Source organism: Nycticebus coucang, chromosome 6 (assembly GCF_027406575.1).
Source record: "Nycticebus coucang isolate mNycCou1 chromosome 6, mNycCou1.pri, whole genome shotgun sequence".
Classification (NCBI taxonomy): Eukaryota; Metazoa; Chordata; class Mammalia; order Primates; family Lorisidae; genus Nycticebus; species Nycticebus coucang.
Window position 1 is genome coordinate 44,798,805 of NC_069785.1, and position 19,392 is coordinate 44,818,196.

The 19,392-nt window shown below is 38.7% G+C and overlaps 1 protein-coding gene across 3 annotated transcripts in view; it reads right to left on the reverse strand.

Moving 5' to 3' along the window:
- TTBK2 (tau tubulin kinase 2) overlaps positions 1-19,392 on the reverse strand; it is a 143,254-nt gene that overhangs the window by 25,849 nt on the left and 98,013 nt on the right. For all 3 annotated transcript variants that reach the window (XM_053593657.1, XM_053593656.1, XM_053593658.1), the window contains 3 exons: positions 15,962-16,178; positions 12,416-12,627; positions 10,155-10,743 (listed from right to left, as the gene is read on the reverse strand). In XM_053593657.1, coding sequence (XP_053449632.1) covers positions 10,155-10,743; positions 12,416-12,627; positions 15,962-16,178 — 1,018 coding nt within the window. The remainder of the gene's footprint in view (positions 1-10,154; positions 10,744-12,415; positions 12,628-15,961; positions 16,179-19,392) is intronic.

Below are 19,392 nucleotides of genomic sequence, written 5' to 3' on the forward strand. Positions count from 1 at the left end.
ACCAAAGTAGTAAAAGGTCTACATGAGAAAACTATAAAGTAATAATAAAAGAAACTGAAAAGGGCACATATAAAAATGGAAAGATAGCCCATGCTCATGGACTGAAAGAATTAACATTATTAAATTAATTTTGTTAAAATGTCTATACTACCAAAAGTAGGGATCTACCAATTCAATGGAATCCCTATCAAAATATCAATGACATTCTTCACAGAAATTGAAAAAAAATCCTAAAATTCATATGGAACCACAAAATGATCCTGATTAAGCAATCCTAAGCAAAAAGAATATAGCTGGAGGTATCACACTACCTATTTCAAATTATACTACAAAGCTATAGTGACCAAAACAGCATGGTACTGGTATAAAAACAGACACATGACCAATGGAACAGTACACAGAAATAAATCCACATCTACAGCCAATATATATATTTTGTTAGGGGAGAGAGACAGGGTCTCACTCTTGTGCCTAGGATGGGGTGCAGTGGGTCATCATAGCTCACTGTAACCTCAAACTCCTGGGCTCAAGTAATCCTCCAGTCTCAGCCTCCTGAGTAGCTAGGACTATAGGCATGCATCACCAGGCATATTTTTCAATTTTTTTTTTTTTTTGTAGAGACAGCATTCCATTACATAATAGCTCAGGCTGGTCGTCTCAGCCTCACAAAGTGCTAGAATTACAAAGTGCTAGGCATGTACTAGCCTGTGCCAGGCCTATAGCCAACTGACTTTTGACAGAAGCACCAAGAATATTCGCTGGGGAAATGGCAGTGTCTTCAATAAATGGTCCTGGGAAAATTGGATATTCATATACAGAAGAATAAAATAGACCTTCACCTCTCACTCTATATAAAAATCAACTCAAAATGGATTAAAGACCTAAATGTAAGACCTGAACCTATAAAATGTAAGACCTTACTAGAAGAAAACATAAGGAAATGCTTCAGGACATTGGTCAGGGAAAAGATTTTATGAATAAGATCTCAAAAGCACAGAAACAAAAGCAAAAATAAGTGGGATTATATCAAATTACAAAGCTTCTGCACAGTAAAGAAAAAAATAAACAAAGTGAAAAGGCAACTTACAGAATGGGAGAAAATATTTGCAAACTATTCATCCAACATGGGATTAATATCCAGACTATACGAGGAACTCACACCTCTCTATAGCAAAAATAAATAAATAAATTTTAAAAATTACTTAATTAAAAAATGGGCAAGTGATCTGAACAGACATTTCTCAAAAGAAGACATACATATATATGGCCAACAAATATATGAAAAAATTCCCAATATCAACAATTGCCAGGGAAATGTAAATGAAAACCACAATGAGGTACGATCTCACCCCAGTTAGGAAGGCTATTATCAAACAGACAAAAAAAAAAAAAAAAACATTTGCTGTTGAGGATGCAGAGTAAAGGGAACTCTTACATACTGTTGGTGGGAATATAAACTAGTACAACTGCATGGATGTACCTCAAAAAACTACAAATAGAACTACCACAAAATCCAGCATTCCTACTAGGAAAGGAAACCAGTACATCAAAGAGACATCTATACTCTCAAGTTACTGCAGCATCGTTTACAATAGCCAAGATATGGAATCAACTCAAGTACCTAACAACAGATAAATGGATACAGGAAATGTGGTATATATCCACAACAAAATACTATTCAGTCATTAAAAAAATAAAATCCTATTATTCGTGGCAACACGGATGGAACTGGAAGAAAGTGAAATAAACCAGGCACAGAAGACAAATACCACATTCTCACTCATATGTAAAAACAAACAAACAAAAAAATGATCTTGTAGAAGTAAAAAGTTCAACACAAGTTACTAGAGACTTAGAAGAACAGCAGGAAGGAGGAGATAGGGAAAGCTCTGTTAAACGATAGAAAATTACAACTAGGTAGGAGGAATAAGTTCTAGGCAGAGGTGTCCAACCTGTGCACATGGTTATTATTTGAGGACTGTTTTGTTATTTGTGGTGTCAGATATTGCGAAAAGAATGCAGGGACCTTTTCTTTTGCTCATCAGCTGCAATTAGTGTTTGTGTATTTAACACGTGGCCCAAGGCAACTCTTATTTTTCCAGTTTGTGGCAGAGAAAAAAAACTGGTTGGACAACCCTGTGAGTAGTATTCTATATCACTGTAGGATGACTATAGGTTTTTTTCTTTGTTTGTTTGTTTTGAGACAGAGTCTAACTTTATTGTCCTTGGGAGAAAATGCCATGGCATCATAGCTAACAGCAACATCAAACTATTGGTCTCAAGCAATCCTCTTGCCTCAGCCTCTGAAGTAGCTGGAACTATAGGCACCTGCCACAATGCCCAGCTATTTTTAGAGACGAGGATCTCCCTCTTGCTTAGGCTGGTCTTGAACTCCTGAACTTAAGTGATCCACCACCTTGGCCTCCCAGAGTGCTAGGACTACAGATGTGAGCCACTGAGTCCAGCCTTTTTTTTTTTTTTTCCAGACAGTCTCACTTTGTCGCCCTTGGTAGAATGCTGTGGTGTCATAGCTGACCACAACCTCAAACTCGGGTTCAAGTGATCCTCTTGCCTCAGCCTTCCAAGTAGCTGGACTACATATGCCTACTACAATGCTTGGCAAGTTTTTTTTTTTTTTCCAAGAGAGATGGGGTCTCACTCTTGCTCAGGCTGGTCTTGAACTCCTGAGCTCAAGCAATCCACCAGCCACAGCCTTCCAGAGTGTTAGGCTTATAGGCATGAGCCACTGCACCTGGCCTGACTATAGTTAATAACACATATTTTCAAATAGCTAGAAGGAGGATACTGAATATTCTCAACACAAAAAAAAGATAAATGTGAGATGACATATATGCTAATTATCCTGATCTGATCACTACACAATGTATATATTAAAATATCACTATGTAGCTCATGAATACGTATAATTATTATGTCAATAAAAATATTTTTAAAGAAGCCTTACATGTTATCTCCTACTCCTTACCCCTTATTTTGCATTTATGTGAGCTTTTTATACTGAAGGTATCATTACAAATGTTTGCCCAATGTGGATGGGGGAATAGGGAAGAATGGGAGAGGGCAGCAATCCTTGCTAGAAAGGCAAGCAAAACTGAAAATCAAAAGCCTCAAGACCTAAATGAATGAAAGTAAAAGCTGCTTTTCCTCTTCCCTTATCATACCGCTCCCCAAAGATAAATAACTATAAAAATTTTTTTTTCTTTTTTTTTTTATTGTTGGGGATTCATTGAGGGTACAATAAGCCAGGTTACACTGATTGCAATTGTTAGGTAAAGTCCCTCTTGCAATAACTATAAAAATTTTGAAGGAGAACTGAAAATCATAAGCAAGCCATAACTGTTACCCAAAGAACAGAAATCTTATAAAAGATGAACTAGAATAAAAATATTTCTTGGCAGGTCTGTAATTACATATTACATACATGGCTACAAAATCTAACAGTCAGTTTTCTGGCCTTTTCGTGCAGTATTAAAGGACATTTTAAGAATGAATCTATGGGGGCGGCGCCTGTGGCTCTGTCGGTAGGGCACCGGCCCCATATACCGAGGGTGGCGGGTTCAAACCCAGCCCCGGCCAAACTGCAACCAAAAAATAGCCGGGCGTTGTGGCGGGCGCCTGTAGTCCCAGCTACTCGGGAGGCTGAGGCAAGAGAATCGCTTAAGCCCCAGGAGTTGGAGGTTGCTGTGAGCTGTGCGAGGCCACGGCACTCTACCGAGGGCCATAAAGTGAGACTCTGTCTCTACAAAAAAAAAAAAAAAAAAAAGAATGAATCTAGTCCAACTTCTACTACCTACAGATTTCTATCATAGCACCACAACACTTAAAACTGTGTTCCTTTACTAGATTGAAGACTCTTGAAAGCAGTGAGGGACTCACTGGGCTTTTTATTCTTTATACTTACCATAGTACCTGATACATAGTAGATGCTCAATAAATGTTACATACATGAATGAATTAACCATTAGATGCTTAGGTTCTTTCTGCAAAACTTCCCTCAAGTGATAGTTCAGTTTATACTTGAACATTTCGTGTACCAGGTGCTGTGGCTCAAGCCTGTAATCCTAGCACTCTGGGAAGCCAAGGCAGGTGGTTTGCCCTGAGCTCACAGGTTCAAGACCAGCCTGAGCAAGAGCAAGACCTCGTCTCTAAAACAAAATAGCTGGGTGTTGTGGCAGGCGCCTGTAGTTCCAGCTACTTGGGAGGCTGAGGTGAGAGAATCACTTGAGCCCAAGAGTTGGCGGTTGCTGTGAGCTATAACAACACAGCACTCTACCAAGGGTGACAAAGTGAGACTCTGTCTCAAAATAAAATAAAATAAAATAAAATTAAATTAAATTAAATTAAAAAATGCTTTACAAATGGGCTTTTCTTACTTCCCAAGGTAGTCCAGCCAATCTCTGGTCTTTTCTGATTGCCCATAGGTTGAATTACACTATCAAATGTAAGTTCAGAGCTATGATCTCTTAGAAAAAAACTTTTCTATGGTCATTATGACCAGATTTTTCAGAACACAAATAGGAATTTATGGTCAGACAGAGGACATTTGGGTACTCCTCTGCCAATGTACATACATTCAACTTTCCTACAAAATCCATTTAAAGAAATTAATCAAGTGGTGATAATCAAACCAAAATGTCTTATAAAAGATGGACTAGAATAAATTCTTTTCACATTTTTTCACATTATTAAAGCATACATCTATTAATACATATTTGGATCATTTTTATTTCAACTCCATGAGCTTTCATACAGACACTCTAATTTATATTAATACAAGAGATCCAAACAGGTAGAACATATTTCCCTAAGAAAGCCAGAAGGAGGGTGACGCCTGTGGCTCAGTGAGTAGGGCGCCGGCCCCATATGCCGAGGGTGGCGGGTTCAAACCCAGCCCCGGCCAAACTGCAACAACAACAAAAAAAAATAGCCGGGCGTTGTGGTGGGCGCCTGTAGTCCCAGCTGCTCGGGAGGCTGAGGCAAGAGAATCGCGTAAGCCCAAGAGTTAGAGGTTGCTGTGAGCCGTGTGACGCCACGGCACTCTACCCGAGGGCGGTACAGTGAGACTCTGTCTCTACAAAAAAAAAAAAAAAAAAAGAAAGCCAGAAGGAGCTACTATTTCAAATAAATTATACTGCTGACTCTCCAATCCTCACAGAAATTCTCACAGTTCAGGACCTCATATTTGCCTGCACTACTGTCAAAGCCTCTCAACTGGCTGCTGTACCAATCCATTCTTCGCTAGTCTGCTGCCAAAGAGCATGTTACTTCTCTGCCTCAGTGGTGGCATGGTTTCTTGATCCACCATCCCACACAACTCAGCATGGCAGGCAAGGCCCTTTACAGCCTGTCTTCAACCTCCTTCTTTTGTCTAACATTTCTCAATCACTTATTTACATGCCTTGATCTCTGGTGCTTCAAACCTCTGGGCCTTTGCACATGCTGCCCTTTTTGCCTAATACTTTCACATCCTCCTTCAACAAACTGAATCATTATTCAAACTCTACTTATTTTTGAAGCATTCCTTAACCTTCCCAGAAAGATTAATTTTTCTTTTCCCCCTAATTATGACAGTAAAGCACCATTAGTATAACAACAACAACAAAAAAAATTTAGAAAATAAAGTTCAGCGAAAATATCCCAAATTACACTTCTCGGTTCTAGATTTGTTTGTGTCCTCATTGCTATACACAGCCTCACTATAGTCACCTCAGGTTGTTTAAGGTAACTGATTAGATTCAGGCTTTAAGTGCCAACTGGTCAGGATGGTGCTGACTTTTTATCCCTGAAGCATAGCGTAAAGCCTATAATTTAGCAGACACTTAACAAGCTTGAAGAAAAATGAATAGAATTAAGGCAAAGCAATTAATTGGTGTTGATACTACTATAAATACAGTCAGAGAAATTCTCTCAGTAGATGCTGGCTAACAGCCAGATTATAAAAAATTCTGCTACTCTCTTTTGTTTGGTCCTGCTCACTCTAATCCATTATTTATACCTCCTTTCCTCTTCTGTATCTCTAAGAAATAGGAAAGTCCTGTGAAGAAAATCCTTCACCTATGCTTACAATATCTCACTGTAAGGGAAAGAAGACTGGTATGAGGTACGTTTCCTGTATGAGGGGGAGAACCCCCAGTTCACCAGCCATCTGATTCTTCAGGGATTATCTCTCGGTCCTGAGCCTTGGTGCCCACAGAGCAAAAAGATAATATTCTCTTTCCTTGCTCCATGGAGTTGCTATTACGATCAGATATGGAAAAATGATAGCCAGCTTCTCAATGCTCTTCAGTGGCCAGATACCGTGGCTCACACCTGTAATTCCAGCATTCTAAGAGGCCAAGGTGGGTGGATTGCTTAAGCTCATGAATTTGAGATGAATCTGAGCAAGAGTGAGACCCTGTCTCTACTAAAAATAGAAAAATTAGCCAGGCATCATGGTGGGTGCCTGTAGTCCCAACTACTCAAGAGTCTGAGGCAAGATCACTTGAGGAGAGGTTGCTGTGAGCTGTGACACCACGGCACTCTACCAAGGGTGATAAAATGAGACTCTGTCTCTAAAAAAAAAAAAGGAAGATTGGGCGGCGCCTGTGGCTCAGTGAGTAGGGCGCCGGCCCCATATACCGAGGGTGGCGGGTTCAAACCCAGCCCCGGCCAAACTGCAACAAAAAAATAGCCGGGCGTTGTGGCGGGTGCCTGTAGTCCCAGCTACTCGGGAGGCTGAGGCAGGAGAATCGCCTAAGCCCAGGAGTTGGAGGTTGCTGTGAGCCGTGTGACGCCACGGCGCTCTACCCAGGGCCATAAAGTGAGGCTCTGTCTCTACAAAAAAAAAAAAAAAAAAAGGAAGATCACTTGAGGCCAACAGTTTGAGTTTGCTGAGCTCTGATGACATCATCACACTCTGCCCAGGGCAACAAAGTGAAACTCTGTCTCAAAATAAATAGATAAATAAGCAAATATATAATAATACAATACAATACAATAGTCCCAAATGATCTCTGCCTCTTGGAACTCATCCTTGTGTTAGCCTCTCTTACAATTTACAGAGTTGATACTTTTGATTGAGTGACCAAAAGAATATGGCAGAAGTGATGGTATTCCCTTTCCAGGATTAGGTTATAAGGACTATGGCTTCTATCTTGGTGGGGACAAGTTTTTTCCATCTCTATTCCTCTGTTTCTTCTTTCCTCACTCGAAAGCCAGATGTCAAGTACGGAGAGCCCCGAACGGCAAGGAACTGAAGCCTCTGGCCAGCAGCAGTGAGGAACTAAGGCTTGCCAACAGCCATATGAGTGAGCCTGGAAGTAGAACTTTTCATCTCAGTCAAAATGTAAGATGATTTCAACTCTGGCTGACAGCTTGACAACATCATGAGAAATCATGAACCAGAACTATTGAACTAAGCCACTCCTGCATTTCTAACCCTCAGAAACTGTGTGAAATAAGGACTGTCATTTAAAGCTACTAAATTGGGGGTAATTTTTTTTTTTTTTTTGTAGTTTTTGGCCAGGGCTGGGTTTGAACCCGCCACCTCTGGCATATGGGGCTGGCACCCTATTCCTTTGAGCCACAGGCGCTGCCCGGGGGGTAATTTTTTATATACCAATAGATAACATATAGATGGTATTATTTGTCCCCAGTCACATTATACTGTCCCTAGTCACATTATACTGTTTCTAAAAGTAATATTAAAATGAAGCACTGGCTTTCTAAAGGACTGTCTAGAACTAAGAGACCAAATGGTACAATGTGCCTCTCTATTTCGCAAGGAGTAACTCTTCTGTATCTGCAACATCACTATTCTCAAAAGTCCATCCTTCTCCCTGCCAACAATGACTACTCAATATCACATAAAATTGATCATGTTCTTTCCTACAGTTACTATCATTCTGGATCACTATTTAAGATTTTTTTAGAAACAGTTCAAGTTACTGTATTTTCTTTTTCTTCTCTATACTTTTTCATTTATGCCAGTTTAATTTTGCCTCTCCATTTGCTAATCAAAATGTAATTTAATATTTCCTCTATAAACTAAAACTTAGTTTTATCCTACTGTCTGTAAAGACATGTTGTTCAGCATCTTTTTTTTTAAGAAACACTTTCTATGACAATGACAATGAATATATGAGAGGGAGAAGATAAAACAAATGTATTCAACTGCTAACAATTGAAGCTATATAGTGTCCATTGCCCTAGTCTTGTAACTTTTTCATAGTTTTAAATTTTTTCTTTTTGTTTTTTGGGTTTAAGTTTTTTCAAAATGAAAAATAGAGGGTGGCACCTGTGGCTCAGTGAGTAGGGCACTGGCCCCATATACTGAGGATGGTGGGTTCAAACCCAGCCCCAGCCAAACTGCAACAAAAAATAGCTGGGTGTTATGGTAGGTGCCTGTAGTCCCAGCTACTCAGGAGGTTGAGGCAAGAGGATCATCTAAGCCCAAGAGTTTGAGGTTGCTGTGAGCTATGATGCCATGGCACTCTACCAAGGGTGACAGCTTGAGGCTCTGTCTCAAAAAAAATAAAAATAAAAATAAATAAATAAAAATAAAAATACAAAAACAATAACTAAGAAAATGCCGTGAAGGCTATGTTAACCAGTTTGATGAAAATATTTCAAATTAATATAGAACCAGCACATTGTATCCCATGATTGCATTAATGTACACAGCTATGATTTAATATAAAAAAAATTAAAAAAAAAAAAAACAATTTCTAGTGGACTATTTTACCACTATTTGTCCTGGGCAAATATAATTTCCAAAATTAGCCCGAATCTAATTTCTTTTCAATCTATTAAATGTATCTAGCTTTCTTTTTTTTTTTTTTTTGGCTGGGGCTGGGTTTGAACCCGCCACCTCCGGCATATGGGACCGGCGCCCTACTCCTTGAGTCACAGGTGCCGCCCTATATCTAGCTTTCAAAATATATTATCTAAAAAAAACAAAACAAAATACATTATCTAAAAATTTTATACAGGCTATTTAACCACTCGTTTCATGTATGTGGATAAGGGAAGTCCTTTATCAAGACTCACAAATCTGTACTAATAAATTAAGAGAACTAAAGAGTGCCCAAAGTTCTTGTCACAATAATTTAATATGCCAACTATACTTGTATTTAAACTTTTGCTTTGCCTATTTCTTGTTTGTTTTGTTGTTCTGCAGTTTTTGGCTGGGGCTTGGTTTGAACCTGCCACCTCCAGCATATGGGGCCGGCGCCCTACTCCTTTGAGCCACAGGAGCCGCCCATGCTTTGCTTATTTCTATAGATTAAGATATCAGTACATCTTCCCTTCATATTATCATTAAAAAAAAAACCTGAGTGAAAAAGATATAAACAAACTCAGTTTCCCATCAGAATATATCTTATTTAAAAATATTTAGATGGAACAGCAATATGGTTTATCCTACTGCTCAAGTTATAGTATCAAGTCAGAGCAGCAAGAAATCGGGGAGACTAAATTGGCAGCATTCCCTATTAAATGCATGTGTAATAAGTTAGGGAAGTGACAACTGCTGTGCAAAAGTAAACCCTGAATTTAAGCCTCAAGAAGAAAGTCAAGATAAATATGTAGTAGGAGAAATTTCTAGATGGAGTTTATAACAGAGAAAGGAAATAAGCTTAGACTTAGCAATAGTGTACAGTGTACAGAACAAACCACGAATAGTTAAATATATGCCTTCCTCACCAAATGTATACTAAAAATTTTTAGAATTATAATTTATTTATTTATTTAGTTTTGGGAGACAAGAGTCTCAATTGGTTGCCCCAGCTAGAGTGCAGTGGCATCATTGTAGCTCACGGCAACCTCAGACTCCTGGGCTCAAGTGATCTTCTCACCTTGACCTCTCAAAGAACTAGGAGGCTCACTACACCTAGCCATAAAATTTTTAAAAATCATATTATATATACACATTTAATTATAAATTAGATTATAATGATATTTTTATATACTGAGTTTGATATCATGAAAGAAAACTCCATTTTTGAAAAATTTCATATTAGAGAACTTAGTCCAAACATTACTCCCACACTCATTCGCCAAACTTAGGTCCCTACTAAAGAATCTCTACTGTTAGTCCTTTCTTAACAGCACCTTGAGTGGATAATGGCAAATAATGACAGAAACAAATTTCTTACCGCTGTAAGGGGTCCCTCTGCTTGTGCCTCCAAATGACTCGTGGGTGTTGCTGCAATAAACTGACTAGCCACTCCAGCCTGGAGTTCCGGTTTATCTATATACTGTTCTGAAGCAATAGTGGCAGGGCACTCCGCAGAAAGTTCTAAGACCACACCTGAAATTTCCTTCTTAAAATGATCATTTTCTGCCCAAGGGCCTAATCGAAGCTTTTCACCCTGGGGTGATTCCTCCAGGACTTGAAGCACTTCAGGCTCCTCATCAGAAGGGCTTCCAGTTGTTTTGTGGCCTAAAGCCTCATTTGTCCTAAAATCTTGAAGGTCCTGCTCCTTGTCCACGATCACCCATTCTTTGGAATCAATCTCTTGCTTGCAAGAACTCAGGTTAACAGCTATAAAACCATTGCTGCCACCACCATCTGCCTGCTCAGGGGTGTTGGCAGAAGCAGGCTTGGAAGCATCTGGAAGATATTCTTCATCATAGTGCCAGACACGGTCAGTATGGGACACAGCAGGAACACAAGGCTTATGAAGCAGAGCAGGGAGAATGGATTCTTTTCCTGCATTGGAATCTTTCTGCATTTTCTCCAGGCTTAAGAAAATGAAAAACAGTTACTCGATTCTACTAGGGAAACATTTCTTACATAACATATAAGTCCTGTACAAAACTAATATTCACACAAAGAGAGAAAAACATAGAGGAAATGCAAGGAAAGTTTCACAGGGTTGATAATGTTTTTCTCCACTTGCCATAATCTTGCTTTGGAAGATAGAGTTTGGCTCTTTGTTCAGCATGACCCTTTTACCTTCCTTCTTTTGTTAGACTAATTTTTTACCAAACTAAGATTTTATTCCTATTAAGCTCTTTTACTCTCAATCTTAGCCACAACTCAAAATAGTGTTTTAAAGCCACAACTTTAAAACACTATTCCAATCCTAGTCCACTCTTTTGATCATATTAACATGCAGACATGTGCCCACACAACATAACTATAAGGCTGAATGATCACTATATGAGGAAGAATACACATTTATGTGAAGGATTGATTAAAATGGAAGCTAGATTGCAGTAGGCCAGAGTGGCTGAATTATCTTGAGGACACAGGATCCACCATGTTAATTGATTTTATGGTCCTTCTAATATTTCACTGACAGTAGTAGCCATCAGAGATGTATCTTTGAAGGATATGACTATTATGGGCACTTAGGTCTTAATACTATTAAAGCTACCTATGATTCATAAATATATTCCAAACTCTCTTCAAAGTTTCATTTCTGTTTTCTGTTATCAAAACTTTTTTTTTTTTTTTTTTTTTTGTGGTTTTTGGCCGGGGCTGGGTTTGAACCCACCACCTCCGGCATATGGGACCGGCACCCTACTCCTTGAGCCACAGGCGCCGCCCCATATCAAAACTTTTTTTATAGCGATAATGTGCCTCATAACCATGAACTATGGTCTAAAGTTTCATCTTTCCTTCTCTCAAGGTAGATATCAACCTCTGGAGAGCAATAATGATAAACTTACTGGTATCTACTTTCTACATCACCTTCCTCATAGAAGATCGTCACTAAATTGAACTGAACTACCTGTCCCTTGTATATAAATTATTCCCTCCTTCATGTATTCCTCTCATCTTTGCCTAATTCCATTTTATCATGCCATCTCTTAACTCTATACTGTTGTTTGAATGAAATCACCTTCCAAAGTCACTACAAAAACATTCATTTAACTTAAGAGGTTATCAGTTTCCATTCACAAAGCCAAAGGCCACACTATAGAATTGATAATTATATTAGAAGACAATTCACAAGATAATAATAATTAAAACTACAGATAAAAATGAGAACTTAATGGAATCAGTGTCAGAAAAATGCAAGAATTTTTTTGCGACAGAGTTTTACTCTATTGCCTGGGCTAAAGTATAGTGGCCTTATCATACCTCACTGCAACCTCAAACTCCTGGACTCAAGAAATCTTCCTGCCTTAGTCTCCCAAGTAGTTGGGACTATAGGCATGCACCATCACACTCAGCTTATTCTTTCCATTTTTAGTAGAGATAGGGCTCTTGCTCAGGCTAGCTCAAACTCCTAAGCTCAAGGGATTCTCCCGCCCAGGCCTCTGAGAGTGCTAGGATTATAGGTGTGACCTACTATGCCTGGCCAAGAAGTTCTTGTTTGAAAGGCTTTATGTAATAATATATAACAACAATAGTAGTGGTAACTTACGAGCTTTAAAAAGAAAAAAAAAAACTATTTTTTTATACCAGGTTTCAAGAAACTTGTCAGTATCTGGCTTTGACTCCAGTGTCAGACGTTTTTCCAGCTCAAAGCTGTGAATGGAACGTAACTTTCGCACCAACGGAACATCTCTGTCTGGTTGAGTAATCTCCGAGCGGACACGAATTGGTGAGCCAAGGCTTGGAGCATTGAGAATACCATTTGCTTGACCATGACTGTTCTCTTCTTCGGTAGCAGCCTAGACAAAATATAAAATAAAATCATGAAAAAACATTCTAGGCAATACACATGGGAAGAATTACTAAAATCTTTCAAAATAACATAAACAAATGATAACATGTATTTTCAGAAGATTAGGATATTTGGACTAGTTTACTTCATCACATTCTTATCTATCAACCCTTTGTTAAATGAGTTTTCTTAATTTATATACAGTTTCAGTATTATTTTAGTTTTTCATATATTTAATACAAAGATAAACAGGCTAAAAATGTTTAATGACCTTGGCTTTTTTTATTATGTCTGACTATCTCCATGGTGATAGGGTAGAAGCACAAATACAGACAATGTATGTTAAAATGATCCAGTTCTTGGGGGCAGATGGTGGGTGTACATGCTTACATTATTATACTTTGAAGTGATACATATAGTACAATCTTTTATACATAATGTAAGATTTTAAAACACAAAAATGGCTGCTTAGAATTTTTCTCCTAGATGAACAACAAATTTCTAAAGTTATAGTCTCTATTCACGTACTTTTTCATTTATATATTTTTGCTTAGACTTCTACTTCAATCATTTTTCCCATAAGGCATGCTACCAACTCTCACCTCTACTTGTATACATTCCAATTCTTTTTAATGTTCTTGTTTTGCAACAAGGTTCTATCTCATACTATATTTGGTTGTGTACATACATATCTACCCAAACACACTGTAAGCTCCTTAGAAAGGTAAAAGATGTACCTTAAACTATACAGCACCTAGTTTAGTAAATTGCAAATAAAAAGTGGTAAATTTTTTTGAATTGATGTTAAGAATGAACAAATCCAGAAGCCAATGTCTTCTCTTCAATATTTATCTTAATGCTTTATTTAGATTTTTTTTTTTTTTTGAGACAGGGTCTCACTATGTTGCACTTGGTAGAGTGCCATGGTGTCACAGCTCACAGCAACCTCAAACTCTTGGGCTTAAGTGATTCTCTTGTCTCAGCCTCCCAAGTAACTGGGACTACAGGCGCCTACCACAATAGCACGGCTATTTTTTGGTTGCAGTTGTCATTGTTGTTTAGCAGGCCTGGGCTGGGTTTGAACCCACCTGCCTCGGTATATGTGGCCAGTGCCCTCACTACTGAGCTAAGGGCACCAAGCCACCCTTTATTTAGATATTTAAAATGAGTAGAGAGCTTGCAATGAACAGCAGTATACATTATAAATTCAAGAAACAGCACATCAGAATAACAACAAATATTAGGCAATGACTTAGGGTCTAAACCACCAGTCATTTAAATTTCACTGAAATTAAATAGTGACAAAGGGTGAAAGATAGAAAACTAAAATAAGCAAGTTCTTCTATGTCAAGTGCTATTTCACTCTTTCACACACAGGGATACCCATACAGACTGATAACTAAGAAAGCTACTAGTAATTTGTTGCTATAAGAACAGCTTGTTCCTAATACCTTAAAGACAGCCACAGTTGGCACTAGAAAAATCTGATACCAACTCCCCATCTACTTTCTACTACTCATTCCTGATTGCTATTGGCCAGACAGGGCTTATTCAACAGCCAGTTCACATTGTAGCATACCATACCCATGAAGAGAAATGTTTTTGAAAATAATTCCCATGACTGAAAGTATACACCTGCTATGGTCTAAATGTTATTTTCCCCCCAAATTCCTATGTTGAAATCCATACTCCCTAAATGACAGTATTAGGAGATGATGCCCTTTGGGAGGGATAAGGTCATGGAGAAAGAACCCTCATGAATGAGAACAGTATCCTTAGAAAAGTGGACCAAGAGAGACTGCTTGCCCCTTCCATCACATGAGGACACATTAGAGAGAAGCCAGAAAGTGGCTCTTACTAGATACCAAATCTGCTAGCCTTCCTTCTTAGACTCCCCAGTCTTCTGAACTGTGAGAAACAAATTTCTGTTGTTTATAAGGAACTCATTTCACGGTGTTCTATAGCAACTCAAACAGACTAAGATGGTATTTTTAAGCTAACTTTTAAAGTTATATAGTAAAGTTGTGCACAGTGGTGCCTGCTTGTAATCCTATCTACTCTGGAGGCTAAAGCAGGAGAATTACTTGAGGCTCTAGTCCATTATAATCATGCCTGTGAATAGCCATTGCACCCTAAGATCCTGTCTCTTAAAAATACTACAAAAGCAATTGGCGGCACCCGTAGCTCAGTCGGTAAGGCTCTGGCCACATACACCGAGGCTGGAGGGTTCGAACCTGGCCCGGGCCAATTGCAACAAAAAAATAGCCGGGCATTGTGGCAGGCACCTATAGTCCCAGCTACTTGGGAGGCTGAGGCAAGAGAATTGCTTATGCCAAAGAGTTTGAGGTTGCTGTGAGCTGTGATGCCATGGCCCTCTACCCAGGGCAACAGCTTGAGACTCTGTCTCAGAAAAATAAAAAATAAAAAATTATATATATATGAAAATAATAATACAGGTTAACAATTGTCCAAAAATAGACTAAGCTGCTCAGAACTGATCATATAAGATCCTTGTAAGGATATATTTCTCATTCATAAAGCATGAGAAGCCAACTTCTTGTCAATCATGTAAATAGGTGTGAGCCCAAAGCCTTATGTCACCCCTGTAGGTTTAACCTCCTTCCCAATCAAACCTTTATAAAAACACCTAAGTAACACCAAAAACTGACTGATTTATAATTCACTGCTCTTCCAACCCATTATCTTCACCTTATCTTCTATTAAAGGGGAAATGACAAGAAACAATGAGATCAAGGAAAAGTTTGGGGATAATATGCCCCAAGATAACTAAACTTTAGCTATATAATTCAGAAATCATTATCTCTCCCTACACTGATTCAGTGTACCAACTTGTAATTCTAATGAAGAAAAAAATCATATCATTTATTATCATTTATTCAACATCTACTTTATCAGCTTATGATCAGTTTGATGCTTTCCATTTCAATCCTCACTTCTCTACCTCTATTTGAGAAAGGTTTTAGAATGACTCCTTAAAATTCCACTATTGCACACTAAAGAAAGGGCCCAGTCTTGTCACATTTGGAAAGAATATTCCTTTCTGTTCTATAGCTGTGTCTCTTCTTTTGGTCTTAGTGTCTGGATATTCCTTAAAAATACTTCATCTTTCCCACAAAATATAAGACAAAGATTAATTTTTGGTGTCTATAACATAAGTGCTATAGGCCAAATCAGTCAATATATTGCAATTCCAAATACTTGACTAACTAGCAAAACGTCAGTTCCCTTCTCATTCAAAATTGGGTGTACTTTGCTGTAACAATAAGAGAAAAATAATAAGCACATAGAAAGATATCACTTTCTATGCAAGAAACACATACCTTATAAATTCCAGGCTTTATCTTGTTCTTGTTGGCATCCATTTCTTCCCACACATCTTTCTCCTGGGGACGAGGGTGTCCCAGAGATCCAGGCAATTTGTCTGGTGACACACCAACAGGGATGCCATTTTCCCCATCACTAAGCTGTTCATCTGGAAACACCTCATCTGTATTTTCTCGAAGCAAGTCTCCTGGGATTGGAGTGGCATTGGCGATTCTAAAAATGAGGGGACAAAAAAAGGTAAAACTTTAAAAGACCAGAAACATGAAGCTTAAATTTTGATCAATTAGAATTTTCAAGACAATTTTTAACAAATTCTAATATAGATTAGCCAATCTATGTATCTATTTATTTTGAGATGTGGTCTCTTCCTTTTTTTTTTTTTTTTTTTTTTTTGCAGTTTTTGGCCAGGGCTGGGTTTGAACCCACCACCTCCAGCATATGGGTCCGGCGCCCTACTCCGTTGAGCCACAGGATGGTCTCACTACATTGCCCAGGATGGACTGCAGTGGCTATTCACAGGCACAATTATAGAGGACTACAGCCTTGAACTCCAGGGTTCAAGCAAATCTCCCACCTCAACTTTTTGAGGAGTACAGACATATGCCAGCATACCTGGCTTCACAATCATTTTAAAAATCAAAAACATTTCATCTATTTTCCAAGACATCTTTGCCAATTATAATAACATTTCCTACTTTTTACCCATTTTTCTTTTATTTTTTTTTTAAGAGATGGGGTCTCACTATGTTGCCTAGGCTGGTCTGGAACACCTGGGGTTAATTAAGGGCTCGGTTAGACAAATTGCAATATATTCCAGTAACTTCTGTTATCTTGAATATTGTATCTTGTATCTCTTGCAATTGCAGAAGTCAAATGTGACTTGAATATTACACTTCTAATAGTTTTTGTCCTTTCTTAAAATGTGTATACATTTTTAGCACCCTCTGTGTGTATATATGTGTGTATATATGTATACACACACACATACATAAACACATATGAGAAAAATATCTCACTTATATGTAGAATATATATGTGTGTATATATATAAAAAATATAGTGAAAAATATCTCCCTTATACGTAGAATATAATATATAATATATATGTATATACACATATATACACACACATGAATATATATTCTACATATAAAGGAGATATTTTTCTTTGTGTCTGGCTTATTTTACTCAGTATAATGTTGTTTCTTATCTTGGCTATTGTAAATAATGCTGCAATGAACACGGAAGTGCAGATATTTTATATGGTCAACTAATTTTCAACAAGGGCACCAAGAAGACACAACGGGGCCCAATAAATGGTGCTGGGAAAACTGGATTTTTACATGTACAACAATGAAATTGAACCCTTATCTTACACTATACACAAAAATCAATTCAAAATGGCCTAAACATAAGATCTGAAACCATAGATTTCTTAGAAGGGAAAAGCTCGAGGAGGCGGAGCAAGATGGCGGACGAGTAACAGCTTCCTTGCATCTGGGCACCGTGAGTCTGGGGAGATAGGACTCCAGGCATCTCTGGCTGGTGAGATCTGCCTATCATCACCCCTGTGAGGATACAGGGAGTCAGCGAGAGACTTCTGGACCCCAAGAGGAGGACTAAAACAGTGGAAAACTGGCAAGTGGTCGCGCGTGTTCAATCTGTCTAAACCCGCCCAAACCTGTCTAAACCTGCCCAGTCTTGCAGCAGCAAGACTGCAAACTGGAAAGGCCTTACCTGTGAACTGTTTTGGTGTCTTTGGACTTGGCACTCAGTTGAACTGCCTTGGGGAGAGCCTGAGCGGGAGTGCGGAGAACTTTGGCCGTTGTCTAGGGCCCCAGTCTGAGCTGCTGAGCCAGACGGAGCTAATAGTGTTTGGCTGTGGGTCACAGGGAGCCATTGTGAGCGATCTGCCCTGGCAAGCTCCGCCCTCAGGGTCGCAGAGCTAGAATCGGGTGGGAGCTGGTCACCCAGCGACCAAGTAGCCTAAGGGTGGGGTCTGAGCAGCCTTACAGCCCTAACCCTCAGGGGCAGAGTGAGACCGGTGTTGGCACACTGGGTAAGTGGATAGCCACCTCAGCAGTGACTCTAGCAACAAGCACTTTCCTGGGAAAGCTTCTGGTCAGCAAGTTTACAAGTTCAAAGTGCCTTTTAAGTGGGCTGAAGAGAGATTTAGGGTGTCTACCTGCTGGGGTTTGAGAAATCAGCAGCTTCCAGTCATATCAGAACTGTGATTGACATCTCATACCCCAGAAGACCACATGTTGCCCAGACAATATTCAATAACATATACATACTGCTTTGTTTTTGGTTGTGTTTTTTTTTGTTTGTTTGGTTGTTTTTTTGTTTATTTTGATGTTGTTTTGTTTTTTAATTTCAACCTTTTCCATACAGATCCTTTCTCCTTCTCAATTTTTCTAGTTTAATTATAATTTCCCATTGCTGCCTTTTACAATAACTAGAACTTCATTTTTGCTAGTGTTTCTACCGCTATTATTTGGTTTTTCACCCAATTTTATCCCGTAAAGTTTTCTGTTTGTTTTGGTTTGATTTATAGCATTTTTGTCTTTACTCTCTACTTGATGGAGGTGGGGTACTGTGTCTGATCAGGTTAGTAAAGAGCTGCTGACCTCAAGAGAACCACCCAACTGGGCACCCCCAGAAGGTGGGTTATTTTTAAGGTTGTGTCAAAGTACCCTACTGTACACCTATATTGCTCTGTCTACTTCTTTCTGTGCCTCTCTTCTTTTTGTCAATGTTCCTTTTAACCACCCCCTCTCCTTTCTCAATTTTTCTTTTTTTTTCTTATCATTCGGTCCTCCTTTCTTTCATCCCTTTTTTGCTCTTCATCCTTCTCACCCTTCTGGTCCTGTAACCCTTAGTCCATAGGCACGAGAACTTAAAGAGCAAGAGGAAGTGAAAGGAAAATTAGGGCAAGGAAACTGATAAAAGAAATCACTCATGAGGAAGAATCAGCAGAAACCTCAAGGCAACATGAAGAACCAGTCCAGAACAACCCCGCCAAGGGACCAGGAGGTAGCTACTGCAGATGATTCCACCTATAAAGAAATGTTAGGAATGACAGAAAGGGAATTTAGAATACACATGTTGAAAACAATGAAAGAAATGATGGAAACAATGAAGGAAACTGCTAATAAAGTGGAAAATAACCAAAAGGAAATTCAAAAACAGAATCAAATAAGAGATGAACGATATGAACAATATAAAAAGGATATAGCAGAGCTGAAGGAACTGAAACAGTCAATTAGGGAACTTAAAGATGCAATGGAAAGTATCAGCAACAGGTTAGACCATGCAGAAGAAAGAATTTCAGAGGTAGAAGACAAAGTTCTTGAGATAACTCAGATAGTAAAAGAGGCAGAAAAGAAGACAGAGAAAGCAGAACATTCACTGTCAGAATTATGGG